The sequence below is a fragment of the Urocampus carinirostris genome, chromosome 4 (assembly GCF_059441175.1).
Source record: "Urocampus carinirostris isolate Australia breed hairy pipefish chromosome 4, RoL_Ucar_1.0, whole genome shotgun sequence".
In the NCBI taxonomy this organism is placed as follows: Eukaryota; Metazoa; Chordata; class Actinopteri; order Syngnathiformes; family Syngnathidae; genus Urocampus; species Urocampus carinirostris.
Window position 1 is genome coordinate 14,741,804 of NC_142352.1, and position 20,848 is coordinate 14,762,651.

General features: G+C 39.4%; 1 protein-coding gene across 1 annotated transcript in view; it reads right to left on the bottom strand.

Moving 5' to 3' along the window:
* LOC148366904 (ephrin-B2a-like) overlaps positions 1-16,956 on the bottom strand; it is a 34,518-nt gene extending 17,562 nt beyond the window's left edge. The window contains exons 1-2 of the mRNA XM_088333725.1: positions 16,607-16,956; positions 10,960-11,243 (exon numbers count right to left, since the gene is read on the bottom strand). Of these exons, the coding sequence (XP_088189851.1) occupies positions 10,960-11,243; positions 16,607-16,719 (397 nt within the window). The 5' untranslated portion in view covers positions 16,720-16,956. The remainder of the gene's footprint in view (positions 1-10,959; positions 11,244-16,606) is intronic.
* Between the last annotated feature and the right edge of the window lie 3,892 nt (positions 16,957-20,848).

The window sequence follows — 20,848 nt, forward strand, 5'->3', positions numbered from 1 at the left end:
AATGTTTGTTCTATCATGTGGCCCCCCGAGTTAAAATGAGTTTGATACCCCTGCTTTAGATGTTCAGAAACTCTTCCATGAGTTTATTATTATTATTATTATTATTATTAGTGGGGGTAAAAATCCTTATTGCATCATGTTATGAACATGTTTTATCCGGAATACCAGGAATATGACAGTATTACAACTTTTTTTATTGGTAAAAGTGTTGAAGAATAACAAACCATGGTGTCATTGTCGTCCCCTAAATGTGACAATCCGGTTACTATATTTTCAAGACCATTAGGCGCACATGAATGTGTCAGATTTTCTTCAAATTATGCACCGCGCCCAATCTTGCGGTGCGCCCTGTGTGTGATGTAAAGAGGCTTGCTCTGCTGTTCTCACTGCACAGCTCAATGCTTAATTGCGATTTTTGGGTAAAATCCGTTGTTTTTGTGAGATCGTTCACGTTTCCAACAAAATGCGACTTGCGTGCGATCTCCTATGACTTTAAAGCGTCTCCTGTTTGAACGTCACAAGTGTGCCATTGAGAGGACACGTGACATTACACACAATCCGTCCATTGTTTGCGGAACTACTCACGGATGCTAACGCATATCGAGCAATTTAAAGGTTATTGTGCCACCGGAGGGCGGCACGTGATAGGTTGGTCGTTTTGGTTGTAAAATTTCTCAGAATTCACTGTGTGAATATAATTTGTTTTTATATTCCAAAATATAAAAACAATCTTTCACACACACACACACACACACACACACACACACACACACACACACACACACACACACACACACACACACACATGAAGTAACGTTTCAATAATCAGTCTAATTGCATCTCTTGTACGTTTATCAATCTTATATTCTTTTATTGTGAAATGCTCATGTGTACTGTCTCTCCCTGAAGTATAATAAATCACGCCCACGTTGTGGGCGGGGTCTCTTTCCCTCCTTCTTCAACATCATGGAGGACGTGAGTGAAATCTGCTCTTGGGTATGATTAGATTTTAACAATATATATGTATTTCATTTGGGTAAATATGGCCACAAAATAGTCTTAATAATGATTGACTTTGACACACGGAACCTGGGTAGTAAGCACGTTTGCAGGTCTGAGGTAATGGGTTCAAATCCAGGTAACAGCCTTCCTGTGCAAGGTTTGCATGTTCTCCTCCAGTTTCCTCCCACATTCCAAAAACATGCATTGTCTGTCTTTGTATGCCCTGCGACTGGATGGCCTGCCCACTGCCCGAAGATAGCTGGGACAAGCTCCAGCATCCCCACGACCCTACTGAGGATAAACAGTGCAAATAATAGATGGATGGATGTGCTACCGGAGGCTGAACACAGTTTTCCCCCCAAATATGAATTCAATTCGACACCTCACTCTCCCTCCATTGAACATTTTTGTCCGCCATGCTGTTTTGATTTCTACGCTACAGGGAAGAACATATAAACAAAGCAGCCGCGAGAGAGTTGGAGATGAATGAATTGATGGTTGGCAAGTGGAGGGAGCTGAAAAACAAACTGACAAGTTTTCATCTGTGTGTTTTACTTTGTATTCGATACGAAAATACACCGTAACCAAACTCTGCGTCGCTCCCGCTGTATTTTTAGACACGCACACTTGTATGCTTGTCTGTGTTGTTGTAAGGTGGCCGCTGCAAGAGGGCACCCGTACCCTATTGTGGGTTGCGCCCTGTGTATGTGTTCAATACAGAAATGGAACCAGCTCCAGAGACTGCACCTTTTAACAAGGTTGTGAAAATACGGTAGTTACTGTATGTCTTCTTCAATAAGATATCAAGACTCTCGAGGTAAGATCTTGGACCAGGCCCCGAACCGACTTAAAATGTCAATCATTAAGTCTGGCTGGCCGGGTTTCTCTCTCGCCATTTTTTCTCCCCATTTATGAAGGATCTGCACAGCATGCACTTTCTTTTCCTCAAGTAAATATTTAGATAAAGAACATGCTTACCAAAATGTCAGTTCAACTCAAAATCAATACATCCAAATAAATTTTCCTCCTCTGTGTTGGGTTAAAAGATGCACAGCTTCCTCCTTCCACCTCCCTCACGTCAGACATCATTTCCGCCAATAGCTTACAAGCTTTACAAACTTTCTGCTTTTCGGCCAAATATTTCACTATCTGCAGGTAGTAATCTGCAGGATATGATTTTCATTTCTGTGCCATTCTGTTAAGTACATTTTTTAGGCCCAATCTCACCTCTAGTTCAAGCAGACACTATTTTTCTATATGCGTGATTTTGACAAAGATCAACTCACATTTAGTTACTTATTCCTCCCCTTCTGTCATTGTTTGCATGTTATCCTCATTAAACTTTGGAAACCCATAAACGTTTGTGTGGTTTTTTGTTCATCTGTACAATTTTGGAAAAAAAAAAATCAAATAGTATTTTATTATTTATTCGTCCATTATGTCTTTCCTCCCCTCATGTCATTGTTTGCATGCTATCTCCATTAAAATATAGAAACCTATAGATGTTTGGGCAATTTTAGTCATTAAAATGACGCCCCCCCCAACCCTCTCTGTCATTTTCTTGAATTGTTTCCTCAATAAAATATGGGAAGTTCGAAATGCTTCTATTATTTAGTAGAATCAGACACTGTTTTTTCAGTACAGTCAGGGTAATTTTGGAGGGTTCAGTTACTTTTTTTCCACATTTTGTCATTGTCTGCAAAATATCCTGATTAATATATATAAACTTAAATGTGTGGCATATTTGAATTCAGGCAGACACTGTTATGAGGGCTGCAAAACATTAAATGTGAAAGTTTGTTTACTTATTCCTCCCCATTTGTCATTATTTGAATATTATCCTCATTAAAATATGGAAACCTAAACATGTTTGGGTGTTTTGCTTTAAGCAAACACATTTATTCATCTAGGTGATTCTGACAAATATTAAATCATATTTAGTTACTTATTACTCCCCTTCTGTCATTGTTTGCACGCTACCTTCATTAAATATGGAAACCTATAAATGCATGAGTAGTATCAGTTGAAGTAGACACCAGTTTTTCATCTGGATGGTTAAAAAAACATTTCCTCCCCTTTTGTCATTTTTTTGCATACTATCCTGAATAAAATATGGAAACGCAAATGTTTGGGTGGTTTTAGTTGAAATAGACCCTGTTTTGGTAGCCACACAATATTAAATGTGACAGTCTGGTTACTTATTCCTCCCCTTCTGTCATTCTTGCATGCTATCCTCATTAAAATCTGAAAACCATTAAATGTTCGGATGGTTTTAGTCAAAGCAGATTGCTTTTTTTCATTCTGTGTGATTTTGGAGGGTTTAGTTACTTGTGCATCCCTTTTTAAGTGAATTTGGGTGGTCAAAAGATTTTTGGAACAAATAATTGATTGATCGATTAAATTGAAGAGACAAAATCATTATTTAAACGCGTCTCGCATTTCTAAAGTACAACATGTTTTTAAACATTCACCTGACCGGCCTCCTCAGGGAGTTGTCAAGGCAACCTAGAATGTCTCTTTGTTTTACAAATGCGAGATAACACCAAAACCCTACATTCACACCCAGTGCCAAATATGAGAATTTAATCACTCTAACTATTTGATATAGAATTGTAATGGCATTCAAGACACATGTTTGACGTTGTTTCGTGATTTTATTTTTTTGACATTGCTGACCGAACGCCCTTAACCTTTTTTTCATTGTTTACATGCTATTCTCATTCAACTATGGAAACCTTTAAATGTTTGGGGTGTTTTAGTTGAAACAGACACTGTTTCTTTCCATATGTAAGATTTTTGACAGTTCAGTTACTTATTCCTCACCCTTTTTGTAATTGATTGCATGTTATCTGTTATTCCACGCCCATGTTAAGACCCCTGCCCCTCCTCCTCGTGCTTGATGACCGTTGTGGTTTGTAGAAGCCGATCCAAGTTTTGACTTACGTTTTGGACTTCAATTTTAGAAGTCTCATGTTTCGCTGCTTCTCTACTTTGCTTCTTGACTGCCTCTGTTTTGAAAGCCAGGGTTTCCAGCTCCATGCTCGCCCCAACCTTGTTTCAGATTCCTTCTGGTCTTCTACACCCTCTCTTCAATAATTTCAATAAATCCTGACATGTGACACTGTGAATCTCTTTCTTGGGAGTCTGGCACATTTGGCTACTTGTAACAGTCAGGCCTAACATCTATCCGTATTAAAATATGGAAAATTATAAATGATTTGGATCAAGCTGACAATATTTTTCCATCTATGTGATTTCGACAAAGATTAAATGACATTCATTAATTATCCCCCTCCCCCTTTTTTTTTTTTGCTTTTTTAAAATTCTGTGTGATTTTGGAGAGTTCAGTTACTTATTCCTCCCCTCCGTTCATATGCTATCCTCATTAAACTATGGAAACCTCTGAATTTTCAAGTCGTTTTAGTTGAATTAGACCATAGGTGTCAAACAGGCGGCCCGCGGGCCAGATCAGGCCCGCTAAGGGATTGGATCCGGCCCGCGAGACAACACTCAGAGAAGCGCAAGAGAAAAACAAGCTGCAGGTTGAAATATGTCAACTTGATGTTGCCAAAGCCAGGTGCCTCGAACAAAGACACTGTACTTGTATTTATTTCTCTTTCTCTCTCTCTCTCTCTCTCTTTCTTTTCCACCCCCTTTCTCCCACTCTGTCTCTGTCTCTTTCACTCTCTGTGTCTCTCTTTTTCTCTTCCTTTGTTGCTCTTTGTCTCTTTCTCGCTCTGTGTCTTTTAACCTCTTTTGCTCTAATTTCCTTTTTTTCTTTTCTCTCTGTCCTCTCTCTCTCTTCATACCCTTCGCGCTTTCTTTTCTCTTTTCTCTCCTTCTGTCTTTCTATTTCTCTTTGGATTTCTTTCTTCCTCTCCCTTTCTTTTCCCCCTCTCTCACGACTTTTTATGTTTTGGTTCTCACGCTCCCTCCATCTCTCTCTTTTTCTTTCTTTGTCCCGCCCTCTCTCCTTTTCCCTCCCTATTTCTCTTATTTCTTCATCTCTTTTTCTTTCTCTTTAATCTACTAGTCCGGCCCTCGACAGAATATTTGTTCTATCGTGTGGCCCCCGAGTTAAAATGAGTTTGACGCCCCTGAATTAGACAATTTTTTCATCTGTGTGATTTTTCACAGTCCAGTTACTTATCCCTCACCATTTTCTCATGGTTTGCAGGCTATCCTCATTAAATATAGAGTTATAAATTTTGGGGTGGTTTTAAGTTAAGCATTTTTTTTCATCTGTGTGATTTTGGACAGCATAGTTACTTATTCCTCCCCTTTCTGTCATTTTTGCATGCTATTCAAATGAAAATATGGAAACATGAATGTTTGGGTAGTTTTAGTTGAATCAGACACTGTTTGATATGAGTGCCACCCGTGTGTTTTAGGAGAGTTCAGTTACTTATTCATCCCCCTTCTGTCATTGTTTGCATGCTATCCTCGTTAGAAAATGGAAACCCATAAATGTTCGGGTGGTTTAAAGTCGAGCACACGTTCATTTTTCATTTGAGAGATTTTAAGGGATTCTGGAATGTGTGAAATTTAAAACAGTGCACATAGGTTTTCATAACCTACACTCAGTGTATAAAGATAGCAACATTAAAGAAGCAAAAAAACCCTGAAAGCAGCCGCATTACGAGTAAATAAATTATCCTAATGAATTATTGAAGGAATAAAATTTTCATTGGACAGTTGACGGTAGAGCAAAATAAACTTTGGGTTCAAGACGCAGCAGGATTTATTTTTCAATAAAGCAAATTTGTGCTTCTTTGCAATCTAAGTACTCGAAAGGGGAAGGGAAAAAAAAAAGCCAAGAACTCTGTGTCACCCCACGCGATACACACGCACCCATGCACGCACAAAACGTGCACGGCAATACACATTTGTTAGGAGCATTTAGGTCACATAACAACATCGCCGCGTCGCTCGCCATGAAAGCTCGCGTCAAATCTGCCTGATGCTGTAAAAAGCTTCGTGTGATTTGGGGCGTAGGAGCCCGAGGAGTGGACCAAAGCGCTGTCACAATCAAGTGGGGGCTATGTGTGGAGGCTGCGGGAGGGGCGGGGTCACTCTTATCACGCATCGCTTCATCCAACAACAGTCCGATAACGAGACAAATGATAAGTTGAGGGGGCCACGGAGAGGAATGGTGATGGGATTCTGGCTCTCTTTCCAGAACTGAATCTTTGGACTAGGATTGCTAAAAAGAGCCGACTTTTTCTGCTTCCAGACAAGCTCTTCAGTTGTTTTGGTAGTGGCTTTAATCCACACTTTACCAATTACTATGTAAATTAATGCACATATGGTTTAACTTCAAGACTTTTTAAGACTTATATGATGCCTTTTGAAATCAAATTTAGGACAGCCCTGATAAAGGGTAACCATTGATCTTCTTGTCAGGAACCGAACCAGGAAACAGGAAGTCGGAACTCAAATGCGTAGACTATCTGTCACTTTAATTAGAAAATAAAAGATGTCCAACACACAGGGACCAAAGACAAAACAAAAAAGGCTTAAAGGCAATCAAAATTACAAACTAGGCATTTACTCAGAACAAACAGGCATGAACAGGTTTTCCTCAAAGTTAAGCAATGGTCTGGCAACGGGCAGTCCCAAAAGGAGCGCTTAAGTACTCCACAAGCAATCAATTCAATCCATCTCAGCCGGTGTCAAGGGGCGGGGCCAGCTGGGTGCCATGACGACCGTGCAGGACATGACACTTGTACTAGCAATGGACTCCGGCGCTTCATCACGGTTTCTGCTGCTGGACCTTAGTCCTGCCTTTGACACTATGGACCATAATATCTTACTAGACTGGTTGGAAAAATGGATTGGTTTCTCAGGAACCGTCCTCTTATGGTTCAGATCCTACCTCTCAGATAGGACACATTGTGTTAAAAATTGGTGAAATGGAATCTGAGCTCTTTAGTGTTACTGTGGTGTTCCGCAGGGTTCAGTACTTGCCCCCCTTCTTTTCAGCATTTATATCCTTCCATTAGGTGATGTTATTCGCAAATATAATCTCAGTTTCCATTGCTGCGCAGATGACACTCAACTATATGTTTTTCATTTTTCTCATGTTGAGGTTTTGAGTTTTTCCCTTGCCCTCATGTAGGTTTTAGATCAGGGGGTGGTGTAATAATTGTCTGTAATTTGCAATAGTCTGGTCTGTGTAGCCCTTTGAGACTCCTTGTGATAATGGGTGTCTCAAATAAACATGACTTGACCTGGCTTGACCAAGACAAAAACAAAAACATGATCGAAACAAACAAAACAAAAAAATACACACAAATATTTCTCGCACACAATACTTGTACACATTACCTGGCACAGCTTTTAACCATGGTGAATAAAGTTGGACTGAAACCCACCACCGTTTTGATAGTTCCGTTATTGTGGTATTTTGAATCAGTAATGCAAATAAAGTGCCAATTACCTTTTGGCTCTGTTGCCATAGTGATAATGGCTTTGTTCAGGAACAGCAATAAGTTTACATTTTTGGTTGTACCTCATTGCTTGTGGTGTTGCCACAGTAGCAGACCACTTTACCGCACGCATTTAAAACATCATACTTAATTAAATAATAAGCTAAAATGCACGTACTATAAATAACTATGCGTTTTTAAAGTAACGTGTATTTAAATGATGAACAAACCTGGATAAACCAAAACATTAAATGAAAATTAAGTACCGTTAAATGTAAAATTAATTCCATAAATACATAAACAATTCAATAAAATGGCTCTATTAAAAGCACAGAAATAAATCAATGAATAAATATTTAAATAGATGTATTATGAAGACGTACTCAATGAGTGACTGTCTGAAAATACATTACTACAGAGCTAAACACCAAAGGTATGCACGTATATTATACACTTATCACCTGTATACTTGACTTGACATTATTACAGTATGAAAAATGCAGCATCTTATCACTGGCTCACAAAATCTTTATGAAGTTTACAAGATTCTGAACCGAATGAAGAAAAATGCATTGTGGGAGGACCTCTGCAAAAACGGCGACCCATTTTTATGATGCCGTGACGCAAACCAATAGCAGACTCACGTTTTTGATGACGTCGGCCAATCGCAGAAAGGCATGTTAACGACATAAGTTTTCGGTAAAAACGCCGTAAAGAGGGGATCAAAACATTTTATTCCACACTGAAAAGTTAAAATATCGTAGGCAGGAACGCCGTATCCCTCGGCCAGAGTCTACTATACTATCAGACACAGAGTTCAAACACATTTTTCCAATTCAAGCACTTTTCAAGCCCTTTCAAGAGCCATTTTCCAGCACCTTCAAAAGAAGAAATCCAGCACCGATTATTGACTTAATAACCGATAAAAAGTCTATCTTGCTCCTACCACATACTTTGTGCTATTTTGAGCTGTTCCTATCTATGATCTGTGTTATATCCCGAAAAATATGGTAATTAAAAACCATTATCACTTTTACTGTTTCACTAGCAAATACTTTTCCTTCCATTGTGTCTTTTTATGTCAATATTCTGCTATAAAGTGACATGAATTCTGCCATTCTGCTTCAACAATGAACGGGCAGCTTGGCGATATCACACTTGTTTATTGTTAAAGTTAAAACTTATATAAACTCTATGTTGGCAGAATTACTCAAATAAAAACAAGCATCAAGGTAAATAAAATTCCCAAGCGGGAGAGCACTGTCCGGTGGCCCATCCGGGCCACGACCTCGGCAGCACTGCCTCCTCCTTTTATTTTCAGTACAAAACAATAGCTGTCTAGGTTACTTAAATAAACCCTAAACATACTTATATACAATTGAACAAAAGTATGTGTTCAATTAGAAGTACACTCATTCATACTGGTCACTGAAACTCCCAGTATGACACACCACGGCAAGGAACTCGCACACTTGAGCAACTTTCACTTTTGGGTGTACTCACTTTTTTCAAAGGGGTTTTAGTTATTCACGAGTTTTTTGAGGGTAGAGATTAATAAATGCTGCTATAATTTCTTTACACAGACTACTTTTTATTGTCTTTAAGCGACGTTTCTTCAGTGTTTTTCTACTAAAAGCTATTCTGAGGTATCTGCAGAAATGTGAGGGGTTTACACACTTTTGTGACATACTGTAAAGTCAAATACAGGTTGATATGATGCTTCATGTGTTTTGTTTATTATTCCAATTACGGTATATTGTTTTTTTTTTAAATAATGAATATGTTTTTTACTACTAGGGGGTGCTAAATAATACAAAATGTTATTTTAAAAAGATAAATCTGGGATAAAATATTTTTTCACACAGGAAAAATACACCGGAAAGGCGACTTCAAAATAAAAGAGTACAAGACTGATAAACGTACAAGAGATGCAATTAGACTGATTATTGAAACGTTACTTCATATGTGTGTGTGTGTGTGTGTGAAAGATTGTTTTTATATTTAGGAATATAAAAACAAGTTATATTCACACAGTAAATTCTGAGAAATATTACAACCAAAACGACCAACCTATCATTTATAAACACGGAAAAGGCTCTATAAGGGTTGTGTTATAATTGGGTTCAACACAGAAGACAAAAAAGAAAGCAATATAAGTATGAAAAGAAGAAAAATGAGCCAAATTTGGACTCATTTTAATGATACGAAACAAAATGCACTCAATCTTAGAGATTGAGAATCTTTTGCTTTTATGTTTTTTGGCGTGTTTGTCAGTAGACTGGTCTCTAAATTGGTTAAAATAAAATTATAGTTGTTTTTTTGCATTTTATCATATATTTATAGCACTGAAGAGGTAATATACTTTTTATTTTTATTGTTTTGCATTTTCAGTGATTTTGTGTTGTTGCTCAACTTTAAATCTGTTCGGCGTGTAAAAAGCTAAAATTGTTTTGGTTTTTATAAATGTTTTGTAGATAAGTGAATACTTTTATGTCTCAGGGGATAAAATTACTAATTTACTCAATAATTTGGTCCACAATGTTTTATTATAATTGATAATATCCATCCATCCATTATCTGCACCTCTTATCATCAGTAGGGTTCGGGGGTGCTGGAGCCCATCCTAGCTATTTTCGGGCAGTGGAATACCTGAACTGGTTGCCAGCTAGTCCCAGGGCACACAGGGACAGACAACTCACTCGCTCATTCACACCTAGGGACAATTTGAACCACCCAATTAACCTGACATGCATGTTTTTGGAATGTGGGAGGAAACCGGAGTGCCTGGAGGAAACCCACGCAAGCACGGGGAGAACATGCAAACTCCACACAGGAAGGTTCGATCTCATGACCTCAGAACTGTGCTGCACACACGCTAACCACTGCTCCGCTGTGCTTATTGATAATATATCATTAAAAAAAACAAAAATCCGAGGAGCTGTTTGGGAGCCGAAAGAGCTGTTATTTCTAAATAGAGCTAATTGGGTGCGACCAGTAGGGGGTGTCGAGGCTTCACATGAAACCACTATAAAGACAAGCTACTATAGCAGGCATGTCGGTGTCATTTTCACGCACTTTAAAAAAAAGGCTCGCTCTCTCTCTCTCTCTTTTTCTTTTGCTCCATCTTCCTTTTTTCTCTCTTCTTTTTTGCCTTCTCTTTTTCTTGCTTTTATCTTGATTTATTGGGTGGTCTATAGAGTCAGAATTTTTATGTCTCTCTCTCTCTCTCTCTCTCTCTCTCTCTTTCTTTCTTTACCTTCTTTTGCTCTATCTTCCTTTCTTCCTTTTTTCTCTCTTTTCTCTCTTTCTCTCTTCTTTTTTGCCTTCTCTTTTTCTTGCTTTTATCTTGATTTATTGCGTGGTCTATAGAGTCAGACTGCAAGGGCAATATTTTTAAAGCATTTTCAAGCAGTTCACCCAAGATTCAAGCATTTCCCTGACCTCGAAAACCCAACATTTAACTTTTCAAGGGTTTCAAGCACCCGTACGAACCTTGCCCAAAGAAAGTGAATTTGAGCAAAACACTCACAAGTGATGTAGTAGTCCTTCCCCTTGAGGAACTCAAGTCCCCACAAGTTTGGGCTGAACTCTTGGAACTTGAAGGTGAACTTGACGTCACGTTGCGGTTTGTCGCAGTTCAGCAGCGGCGCATCTTTGCGATCGATCGTGCAACTTTCCATCTGACGCCGCGAGACCAAGTAGACCCGGTAGAACTCTTCCTTTTCCCCTTTGGAGACATCCGCCCGGGGACACACGATGTCCATCTTGTCCCCGATCTGAGGCCAGATGACCAGACCTTGACCTGAAGTAAAGCTGAGGAAAAATGAAGGCAGTAAAGCAAGTGCTTGAAAAAATATACTAAAAATTGTTTTCTGTAAAGAGGAAGTCAAACGGGTGGCCCGCGGGCCAAATCAGGCCCGCTAAAGGATTGAATCCGGCCCGTGAGACAACACTCTGAGAAGCGCAAGAGAAAAACAAGCTGCAGGTTGAAATATGTCAACTTGATGTTGCCAAAGCCAAGTGCCTCTCACAAAGACACTGTAGTTGTATTTATTTATTTCTCTCTATTTCTCCTCCTCTCTCTTTCTTTTCCACCCCTTTTCTCCCACTCTGTCTCTTTCACTCTCTGAGTCTCTCTTTTTCTCTTCCTTTGTTGCTCTTTCTCTCTGTGTCTTTTTAACTTATTTTGCTCTAACTTCCTTTTTTCCTTTTCTCTCCTTTCTCTCTCTCTTTTCCTACCCTTCGCACTTTCTTTTCTCTCCTTCTGTCTTTCTATTTCTCTTTGGATTTCTTTCTTCCTCTCCCTTTCTTTTCCCCCTCTCTCATGACTTTTTATCTTTTGTTTCTCATGCTCTCTCCCTCTCTTTTTCTTTCTTTGTCCCACCCTCTCTCCTTTTCCCTCCCTCTTTTTCTTATTTCTTTATCTCTCATTTTCTTTCTTTTTAATCTACTAGTGCGGCCCCCGACAGAATGTTCTATCGTGTGGCCCCCGAGTTCAAATGAGTTTGACACCCCTGCCTTACAGCATATCCCCACGATTGCTCCTTTGCACCCGACGTCACGTTGCCTTCCCCAGGAGAATGAGATCCATGATGGACGGCAGAAGCCCCCTAGCTGTCAGCACTTGAATTGGGATTTGAGTTGAAACAAGTATCAATAACGACGACAGAAGAATATAACAGACACTTTTTAACGATGGTGATGTATTGCTGCGCAGTGGGCAAGGTTGTAAGCCCGATTTGGAATTGTATCCTTTGTGATTAAGACAGAAGTAGGCGCAGTGTTCTTTTTACCTCTGAAAAGTGATGAGTCCCGGGGACCCGCATGCTCAAAAATCTATGGGTCCCAACAGAGATCGATGGATCCCCAAAATTTAGTGTTATCGAGGTTGAAATTGTAAATCGGCGACAAATATATAAATAAATATATAAATCCATATATTCATTCAGTTTTAATCATCACACTTAATTGGTAATACAAAGCAGTGATCACTTCAGATTTTTCAGTTCACAAAAATATTGTACATTATACAAAATAATATTGCTGAAATATTGGTCTAGATATTCCTGCAGTTTTAATCACTTCAGATTGTTCAGTTCATATATTCTTCGTGGTTTGCCGTCCCACCACAGTTATAATGCGTTCTCAAGGTCCAATTGCAGCAACGGAATTTCCATAGTTAATTTGTGGTTTTCATTGGCGTTGTGCCGATCCAATGTGCTTTTCTGAAAGTTTGTATTGCGAAATGATTTATGCAATCCAGTTTTTTTGTCACGCTGGGTGCACGCATCACAGAACATGTAGCCTCCATTATTATCCTCCTCATAGCGTAACCAGGAATATAATTGAGTTCATTTTGGCAGAAAAGTCCTTTTCTTGCTAGGAGTATTCTTTTGTTTATTATCTTTCGTCGAATCGTTCGCTTCAAAACACGTGTTTTCCTTGCCTTCGCGGTCTTCCGAAGAATTTCTCCGCCGTTTTTTCGTGCCGGAATTATTGCCGTTGTTACCACTCTCTGTATCATGTTTCGACTTATTACCGACACTGAAGAAATTACCAATTTTTGGTTGATTTGCACCTAATACCAACTGTTTTTTCGGAGGCATACTTGTCATTTACTCGACAACCACCAAAACAATGACGTCATCTCGAAGCAACGAGATCTCGTTTGCCGAGATCGGCGCGAGACCAAAACAACAATGGCGGATCTGCCTGACGAAAAGTTTGGAGTGCGGTAAATCTTTGTTTAAAAAAAAAAGTAATCGGGTAATAATGACAATTTGGTGTCAAAAAAGATGCGTCCCAGGGACGCACGTCGATTTGACACAATGCGTCCCCAGCAAAAATCATGCGTCTAGGACGAGCAACTTTATGTTAAGAAGTTACGAGTCACGTCAAAGACACTGAAAATGATGAGTTAGCTACATTAGCGTCTTAACCGTTGCCATTTCTTATGACATAAATGGGCTGCTTTTATCGTGATTAGCCAGGGATTCAAAACAGTAATCTTCTGAATAGCACATGTATTGAAAACTGTTACCAGAAAGCTCATGACGCTGAAATAAACTGCTAAACTACCAAAAAATAAAATTGGAGACGAATGTTCAGAAGATAAAACGTAATTTTGCTCAAATAACTATTTGACAAGCTCAAAAGTGATTTCTATACAGGGTGCAAATCCCCCATGTTTTACTGTTCCATTACACTCCCCCAAAATTCAGATACGAAGGTGAACATTTTACGCCCTGCATTTGTCAGCAAAACGGAGCACAGTAGCACGTACCAGATACGAAGAACCTGTAAGCATCCAGACTTTTATAAGCTTTTAGATCAGCACCTGTGTATGGGGATACTCCATTTACAATATAGGAGGTAGGGGCGGCAGTAGCTCAGGAGGTAGAGCGCTCGTCTTGGGATCAAGGGATCCCAGTTCGAATCCCGGCTTGTCCGTGTTACTTGTCGAAGTGTCCTTGGGTAAGACACTGAACCCCTAATACCCCCAATAAGCAGGTTAGCGTCTTACATGGCTGCAATACAAGGCCGCTATTGGGAAATGTGAAGCACATTGTAAAGCGCTTTGGGAAGTCATTGACTTGAAAAGCGCTATAGAAATGCAGATCATTTCGTTTCATTTCAGATAGTGTGGACTGAATTCAAGGAGACTGGACAATTTACTGATATATCAGGAGGAAGCTCGCTAGCTAACATTGCTAATGCTATCTTTTGTTTCTCTAAATAGCGCTTTTTGGGCTTTCTGACATCCACAGCTGCACAATATTCATTTGACTGGTCATTGCCAATGGTGTTGAGTAGTGTACTGTTTACTGCCCTCGTCCACTGTTACAACGGCTTACTACCGTCCGTCATGGTGTCGTCACGTGGTTAGGTCATGTGTGTGCAAAGGGTCGCAATCACATCAACAACACATTAAAATCATAGGGGCACCATTTCCTGTGGTGTGTTTTGGGCAAGTACAGCCTGGTGCCGCCCATCCTTTTCCAGGCCTACATATGTTTCCACTTGGTCTCGAACCGGGGACCTTCTGCTTGAGCTAAAATTCGATTATTCACAGTGACTGAGTTGTTTGGTAACACTGGAGAAGGAGATTTGTTATCTTGCATGCATGTGTGAAATAAAGGAACAGGCCTGTCAGAAAGGGGGTGGAGACCCCCGTCCCCCAGGAGGTCGGAGCCACGAGCCAAGTGGACAGAGACCTTGCAATTCAGTTTGAAAGAAGCCAGCGAGTTGACAAGAGGCCAAGAGTTCTCTGGAGCCAGCTTAACAAGGAACCAGAGTACCTTGCTTGGCCAGCGCCCAAGCCTGATCGAGCCAGCAGCCAAACCAGCTTCAACACACTGCATACTGGGTCCTCTAACCGACGGGGTCTCCAACCTTTGGAATTTCTTCATCGAACCAGAACCAAAATCCATCTCATGGTGCTAGCAATTGGTATTTTTGTGACGTTCAGGGGGACCTCTATCAAATTACTATAACCCAATAATTAAGCCAACGTTGTTTTCTATCTAAATGGTGCCAGTTAAGATCTCAACTCCACCCAAATTTTGCTCCATGTTGTTTTATCTGTTAAGGCAGGGGTGTCAAACAGGCGGCCCGCATCAGGCCCGCTAAGGGATTGAATCCCGCCCGCGAGACAACGCTAAAAGCCAGGTGCCTCTCACAAAGACGCTGTAGTTAGTTGTATTCCTTTCTCTCTCTCTCTCTCTCTCTCTCTCTCTCTCTCTCTCTCTCTCTCTCTCTCTCTCTCTCTCTCTCTCTCTCTCTCTCTCTCTCTCTCTCTCTCTCTCTCTCTCTCTCTCTCTCTCTCTCTCTCTCTCTCTCTCTCTCTCTCTCTCTCTCTCTCTCTCTTCATCCCCTTTTCTGTCACTCTCTATCTGTCCCTCTCTTTCACTATCTGTGTCTCTCTTTTTCTCTTTCTATGTTCCTCTTTGTCTCTTTCTTTCTGTCCGTCTATTGACCTTCTTTTGCTCTCTCTTCCTTTCTTCCTTTTTTCTCTCTTTCTCTCCTTTTTTTTGCCTTCCCTTTTTTTGTGTTTAATTTGTTTTTGGGTTTCTTTCTTTCTCTCTCTTTCTTTCCCCCTCTCTCACTATTCCTCTTTTTATCTCTTTTGTTTCTCACATTCTCTCTCCCTCTCTCTCTCTTTCTTTTTCCCTCTCTCTTTTTCCTTGTCCTCTCTTTCACTATCTGTGTCTCTCTTTTTCTCTTTCTTTGTTCCTCTTTGTCTCTTTCTCCCTCTCTGTCTATTTACCTTCCTTTGCTCTCTCTCTTCCTTTCTTCTCTCTTTTCTCTCCTCCTTTATCGTCTTCTCTTTTTCTTGCTTTTAATTTGTCTTTGGGTTTCTTTCTTTCTCTCTTTTTCTTTCCCCCTCTCTCACTATTTGTCTTTTTATCTCTTTTGTTTCTCACATTCTCTCTGTCTCTCTCTCTCTCTCTCCCTCTTTCTTTTGCCCACACTCTCTCTTTTTCTCTCCCTCTGTTTCTCTTATTTCTTTCTCTCTTTTTTTCCTTCTCCTAAATCGACTCGTCCTGCCCCAGAGCGAATATTTGTTCTATCGTGTGGCCCCCGAATAAAATGAGTTTGACACCCCGGTGTTAAGGCTTATTGTTGAACATTATGCATTATCATCGTTCCATCCACATTTATTTGACCCAAATCCTAATATGTTTGTGTTTTGTTCAGTAAAAACCAAATGCATCCCATAATATCCTTATTCTTCGTCCTTTCATGTTCGGTTCATTTAGATCTAGTTTGTGTTGTGTATGTAGCAGCCTGCTGCAAGCAGGGATGCTTCGTTGAGCGTATGTTAATCGATGTTTGGGAATTCTGAAGATCCTGGTAAATTTCTGTGTTCTGTTTCTGTACAGATTCTGATACCGATTCGTTTTCTCGAAATGAATCCGTTTTTAAAATATACGTTTTACATTTGTGGGAGCATCATGTTCTGGTTATCTTCAGTCCAGAAATGTCCATGTTTCGATAATTGATCAAGACAAATGACTGCCTCTCAGTTGGGAATCTTTTTATGTGCAGCTTTGAAAAGTACTTGTCGCGTTTTGGCAGTCGTGAAACGGGTGGAATCAGCATAAACAGCAAAATTCATGTCATTATCATTAATACATCACTTGACAAAAATCCTGAAAGTGCATAAAAGTACTCACTTGGCGTTAGTGCTGCTCCACAGGATGGAGTCCAAAGTGACCGCCCGAATAAAACCCACGACGGCGATCAGCAGGAGCAAGGCAACGTTCCTCCAATCGATTCTTTTCCCCATCACGGTACCAAAAAACAAAGATAAAAACGCGCGATCTTGCTATCGAAACGCGCGGCGGGGGCAGGTCAACGTGCGTCGCCTATGCGTGTGCATTGTTTTCGGGTGCATCCTGGCGTCGAGTCGCTGCCGCCACTTCACGGAGTTTTTTCCACGCGTGGGATAGCCAGGGAGAAAAGGGGGAGAAAGCGTCTCGCGTGACCGCATGGGGCCGCCGAGGAATTGGATCGTGCGGGGGGATACTCCGCAATCAGCTGTAGCGATGTGTCGTTCGCGAACAACGCGGCTCTATGAAGTGACCGACGAAAGCCGGCTCCCCTTCAATCAGGAGTCGGCTCCCTTCGGAACGCTTGCTTTCTTTCTTTCTTTCTTTCTTTCTTTCTTTCTTTCTTTCTTTCTTTCTTTCTTTCTTTCTTTCTTTCTTTCTTTCCTTCTTTCTTTCCTTCTTTCTTTCTTTCATTCCCACCCTCTCTTCCTCTTTCTCCTTTTCTCCTTACTCTTGCTTACTCTCTTTTCTGTGTGTCATTTTCTCTCTCTTTATTGCTTTCTCCCACTCGCTCTCTCTTTCTCTCTTCTTGTCATTATCCCTATTTTTACCAATGTTTTTCTCTCTCATTCTATCCCCCTCACCCCCCTCTCTCTCTTTCATCATTTTTTCTATTTCTCTCTCCCTCTCTCTATCCCCCGCTCATTCTCTGCATCTTCCTCTCTTTTTTTCCATTATTTTTTCTCTTTCTTTCTCCCTTTTTCTATCCCTTCCTCATTCTCTCCATCTTCCTCTCTTTTTCTCTCTTGCTCTTTCCCTTATCTCTTTCTCATCGTCTCATTATTTCTCTCTCTCTGTTCCTCTCTACCCGTCTGTCTCTGTGTGTCTTTCTTACTCTCTCATTCTCCCTCTTTCCCTCTCTCGGTGTCCTTCTCTCTCTCTTTCTCACTCTCCTTTTCTTCCCCTCTCTCTTTCTATCTCTCTTTCTCGAAGGCCATTGTGACTGATCCATATAAAAAGGTGTCAAAAGGAGTCATATCTGTTTTGTTTGCTAAGTATAAGAATCTAAAAGTTGAATCCACAAAAAAAAATCAAGTCTATATGGAACTAATAGCATAATACATTTCAATATAATTGATTCGGTGTATAATAATTCATAATTATTGATGATCCATCGTTAAAAATAAATAAATCCTGAAAATCCATTAGAGTGCCAAAGGAGTTGGTTCTTTTCAGGAATCACGCCAAAAATGCCGGTTCTTTTAAAAGAGCCGAAATTCACATAAATAATCAGCTGTGTGTTTGGCCACGCCCCCGACGCCGGCCCGCACGTAATTGGTTGGCTCTCTGACTCGCTCAAATCACAACGGGGGGAGGAAAGGGACCCAGTTTTTCGACATGCATAATTCAATTAAGTCTGCGCTTGGGAATGATTACAAATAAGGACAATCGTGTTTTGTTGATTTTCTTTTAGTATTTTCATTAGTGTTTATATGATATGACTTGACATAGGCACGAAAGAGCCTCAAAGTTTTCTATTTTTTTTTCTTTTAATCCTCATCAGTTAAAACAGCTTTTGAAGTAATATTAAAACGTTGAATTTATTTGAACCAAGCACATAGAGATCGTTTTATTCCCAGGTAAAAACAGTTTATTACTTTATTTTGTCAATTGCTGTCGATCAAAAAGACGTCAGAGTCAGAATGAGAACTGGTCCGTGATTGGCTGTTACCCGAAGCTGCTTGTTATGACGTCATTTACTAGCGTCAGCTACTAAATCAATGACTCCTATATCACAAACGTATAATATGTTTTAAATTGACCTGAATGAGATGTCATATTAGAAATGAGATTGATGACATTTAAAAAATAATTTTAAATTCTGAATATTTATTGTTATGGTGAAAGGCCAATGAAACTTTGTTTGGAGCATTCATTTAGCCAATAATTAAAAGAAAATACAAAATCCACAGAAGAACTATCCAGAATACATATCCATAAAATCAGGGTTGGGTAGGGTTACTTTAACTGGATTACTTTCAATTACTTTTGGAGTAAAGACAAAATAAACTAAATATGAATAAAATGGTGACTCACAACACGCGGTAAACTTTCTCTCCTGGCTTTGATCTCTTTGATCTCCGGCAAAACTAACATAAAATGCGACAGAAACAAAATGAAAATAAATCCAAACAGCTTGCCAACATCATTTTTGCCGTGCCATGTATTCCAAGCCTGCACAAAATTTAGTCATTTTATTCATATTTAGTTTCTTTTGTCTTTTATTGGCATATTTGGTATTGGAGTAATCCAAAAGTAATTGAAAGTAATCCAGTTAAAGTAACCCTACCCAACCCTGCATAAAATCTAGGACCCGTAAATAACCCAATGTAAACATCAAAAATGCAGACATGGTACCATTAAAAACAGCAGCATACAGCATACGTCAATTAGTTAGATTAGTGGTCAATTTTGTTAATCGTAGAGGATATTCTCCTGATTTTACTTATTGTTCAATTTATTTTTCTCATGTAAAAAAGAACAACCTTTAAAATTGAGTATTCATCTATAGCAGAAAATGACCTTGTTAGTTTGGTTGTTTTGCATAATTTTGCCCAGCTAATAGCATGCTATTCTTTAAGGTTTTGAAGGATTTTATACGTTTGACTATAAAGGATTTTATACGATTGACTACAAATTACATTTAATGCAAAAGATATTCACTGACTGGGCTGTAGTTCAATGTCAGGGCACCCTGGTGGAAAATGTTGTTTACAGAACCGGCTGCAAGGCTGAATTCCCAACAGTTTCCCAAAAAACTAAACAAATTTGTTTGGTTGTTTTGTGCAACTCAACTTGTTTGTTTTAACTCTGAAAAGTTGCCTGCCTAGCCAAAAAGTTACCTGCCCCGTTTTTCATGATTGGAAACACAATAGGACGACTAATCGCAAAAAAATAAATAAATGTTGCAAAGTATCAAGGATTGATAATCAGAATATATAACAGAACAACACTTTAAAATTAAGTTTATTAGAAATGTACTTATAACATTCATTGCATGTATATGACATCACTGTTTTCCATTTACCATCAGTATGTACCTGTATTTACTCATCTTCATTCATGCAATGTTTGCGTTGCGTCGTCTGCTACAAGCTACGTGAACTCCTCTTTCCGCGTTTACGTTTTGTAGCGTCATCAATTTTGTTAGCTTCTTTTGAATCTTTCTTCTGTGGCTGAGGTTTTGGCTTGATTCCTGACCACTTCTCCATTTTCCTTGTGATATGCAAATGCACGACCTTATATCGCTCGGGAAAGTACGGAAGCACGAAGTTATTCGATGCAGGCTTCTGATTGGCTGCCGAGTATGAGAATCGCCAAACAAACCGAAATTCTGAAATTTCCAATAAAACGTTTTATTTGTTTAAAAAAAAAAAAAAAAACAGAAGGATTTTTTTTTCTTTTTATTGAAAAAGTTGTCGGCCACCCGGGTGGAGATGTTTTGTTAGTTGTGCGCCCGACGTAAAATCAGGGTTGGGTAGGGTTACTTTAACTGGATTACTTTCAATGAATTTTGGATTACTCCAATACCAAATATGCTAATAAAAGACAAAAGAAACTAAATATGAATAAAATCACTAAATTTTGTGCAGGCTTGGAATACATGGAACGGCAAAAATGATATTGGCAAGCTGTTTGGATTGATTTTCATTTTGTTTCCGTCGCATTTTATGTTCGTTTTGCCGGAGATCAAAGAGATCAAAGCCAGGAGAGAAAGCTTACCACGTGTTGTGAGTCATCATTTTATTCATATTTAGTTTCTTTTGTCTTTTATTAGCATATTTGGTATTGGAGTCATCCAAAAGTAATTAAAAGTAATCGAGTTAAAGTAACCCTACCCAACCCTGGTGAGCGCAATGACATTTTGTAAATATGAGTACCTTTTGCATCTGAGTTACGTTATCTTTATACACACAAATAAATAATTCACACGTTAATTCTAAATACGTGTTACAACAGAAAGCACATCAAATAGTTATGATAGGGCCACAACATTTTATTGATGATCTGCTAACAAACAAATGCTAACCTCAGATTTGCAAATCCACACAAAAATCCGCCATTAAGAGTATAATCTACTCCAAC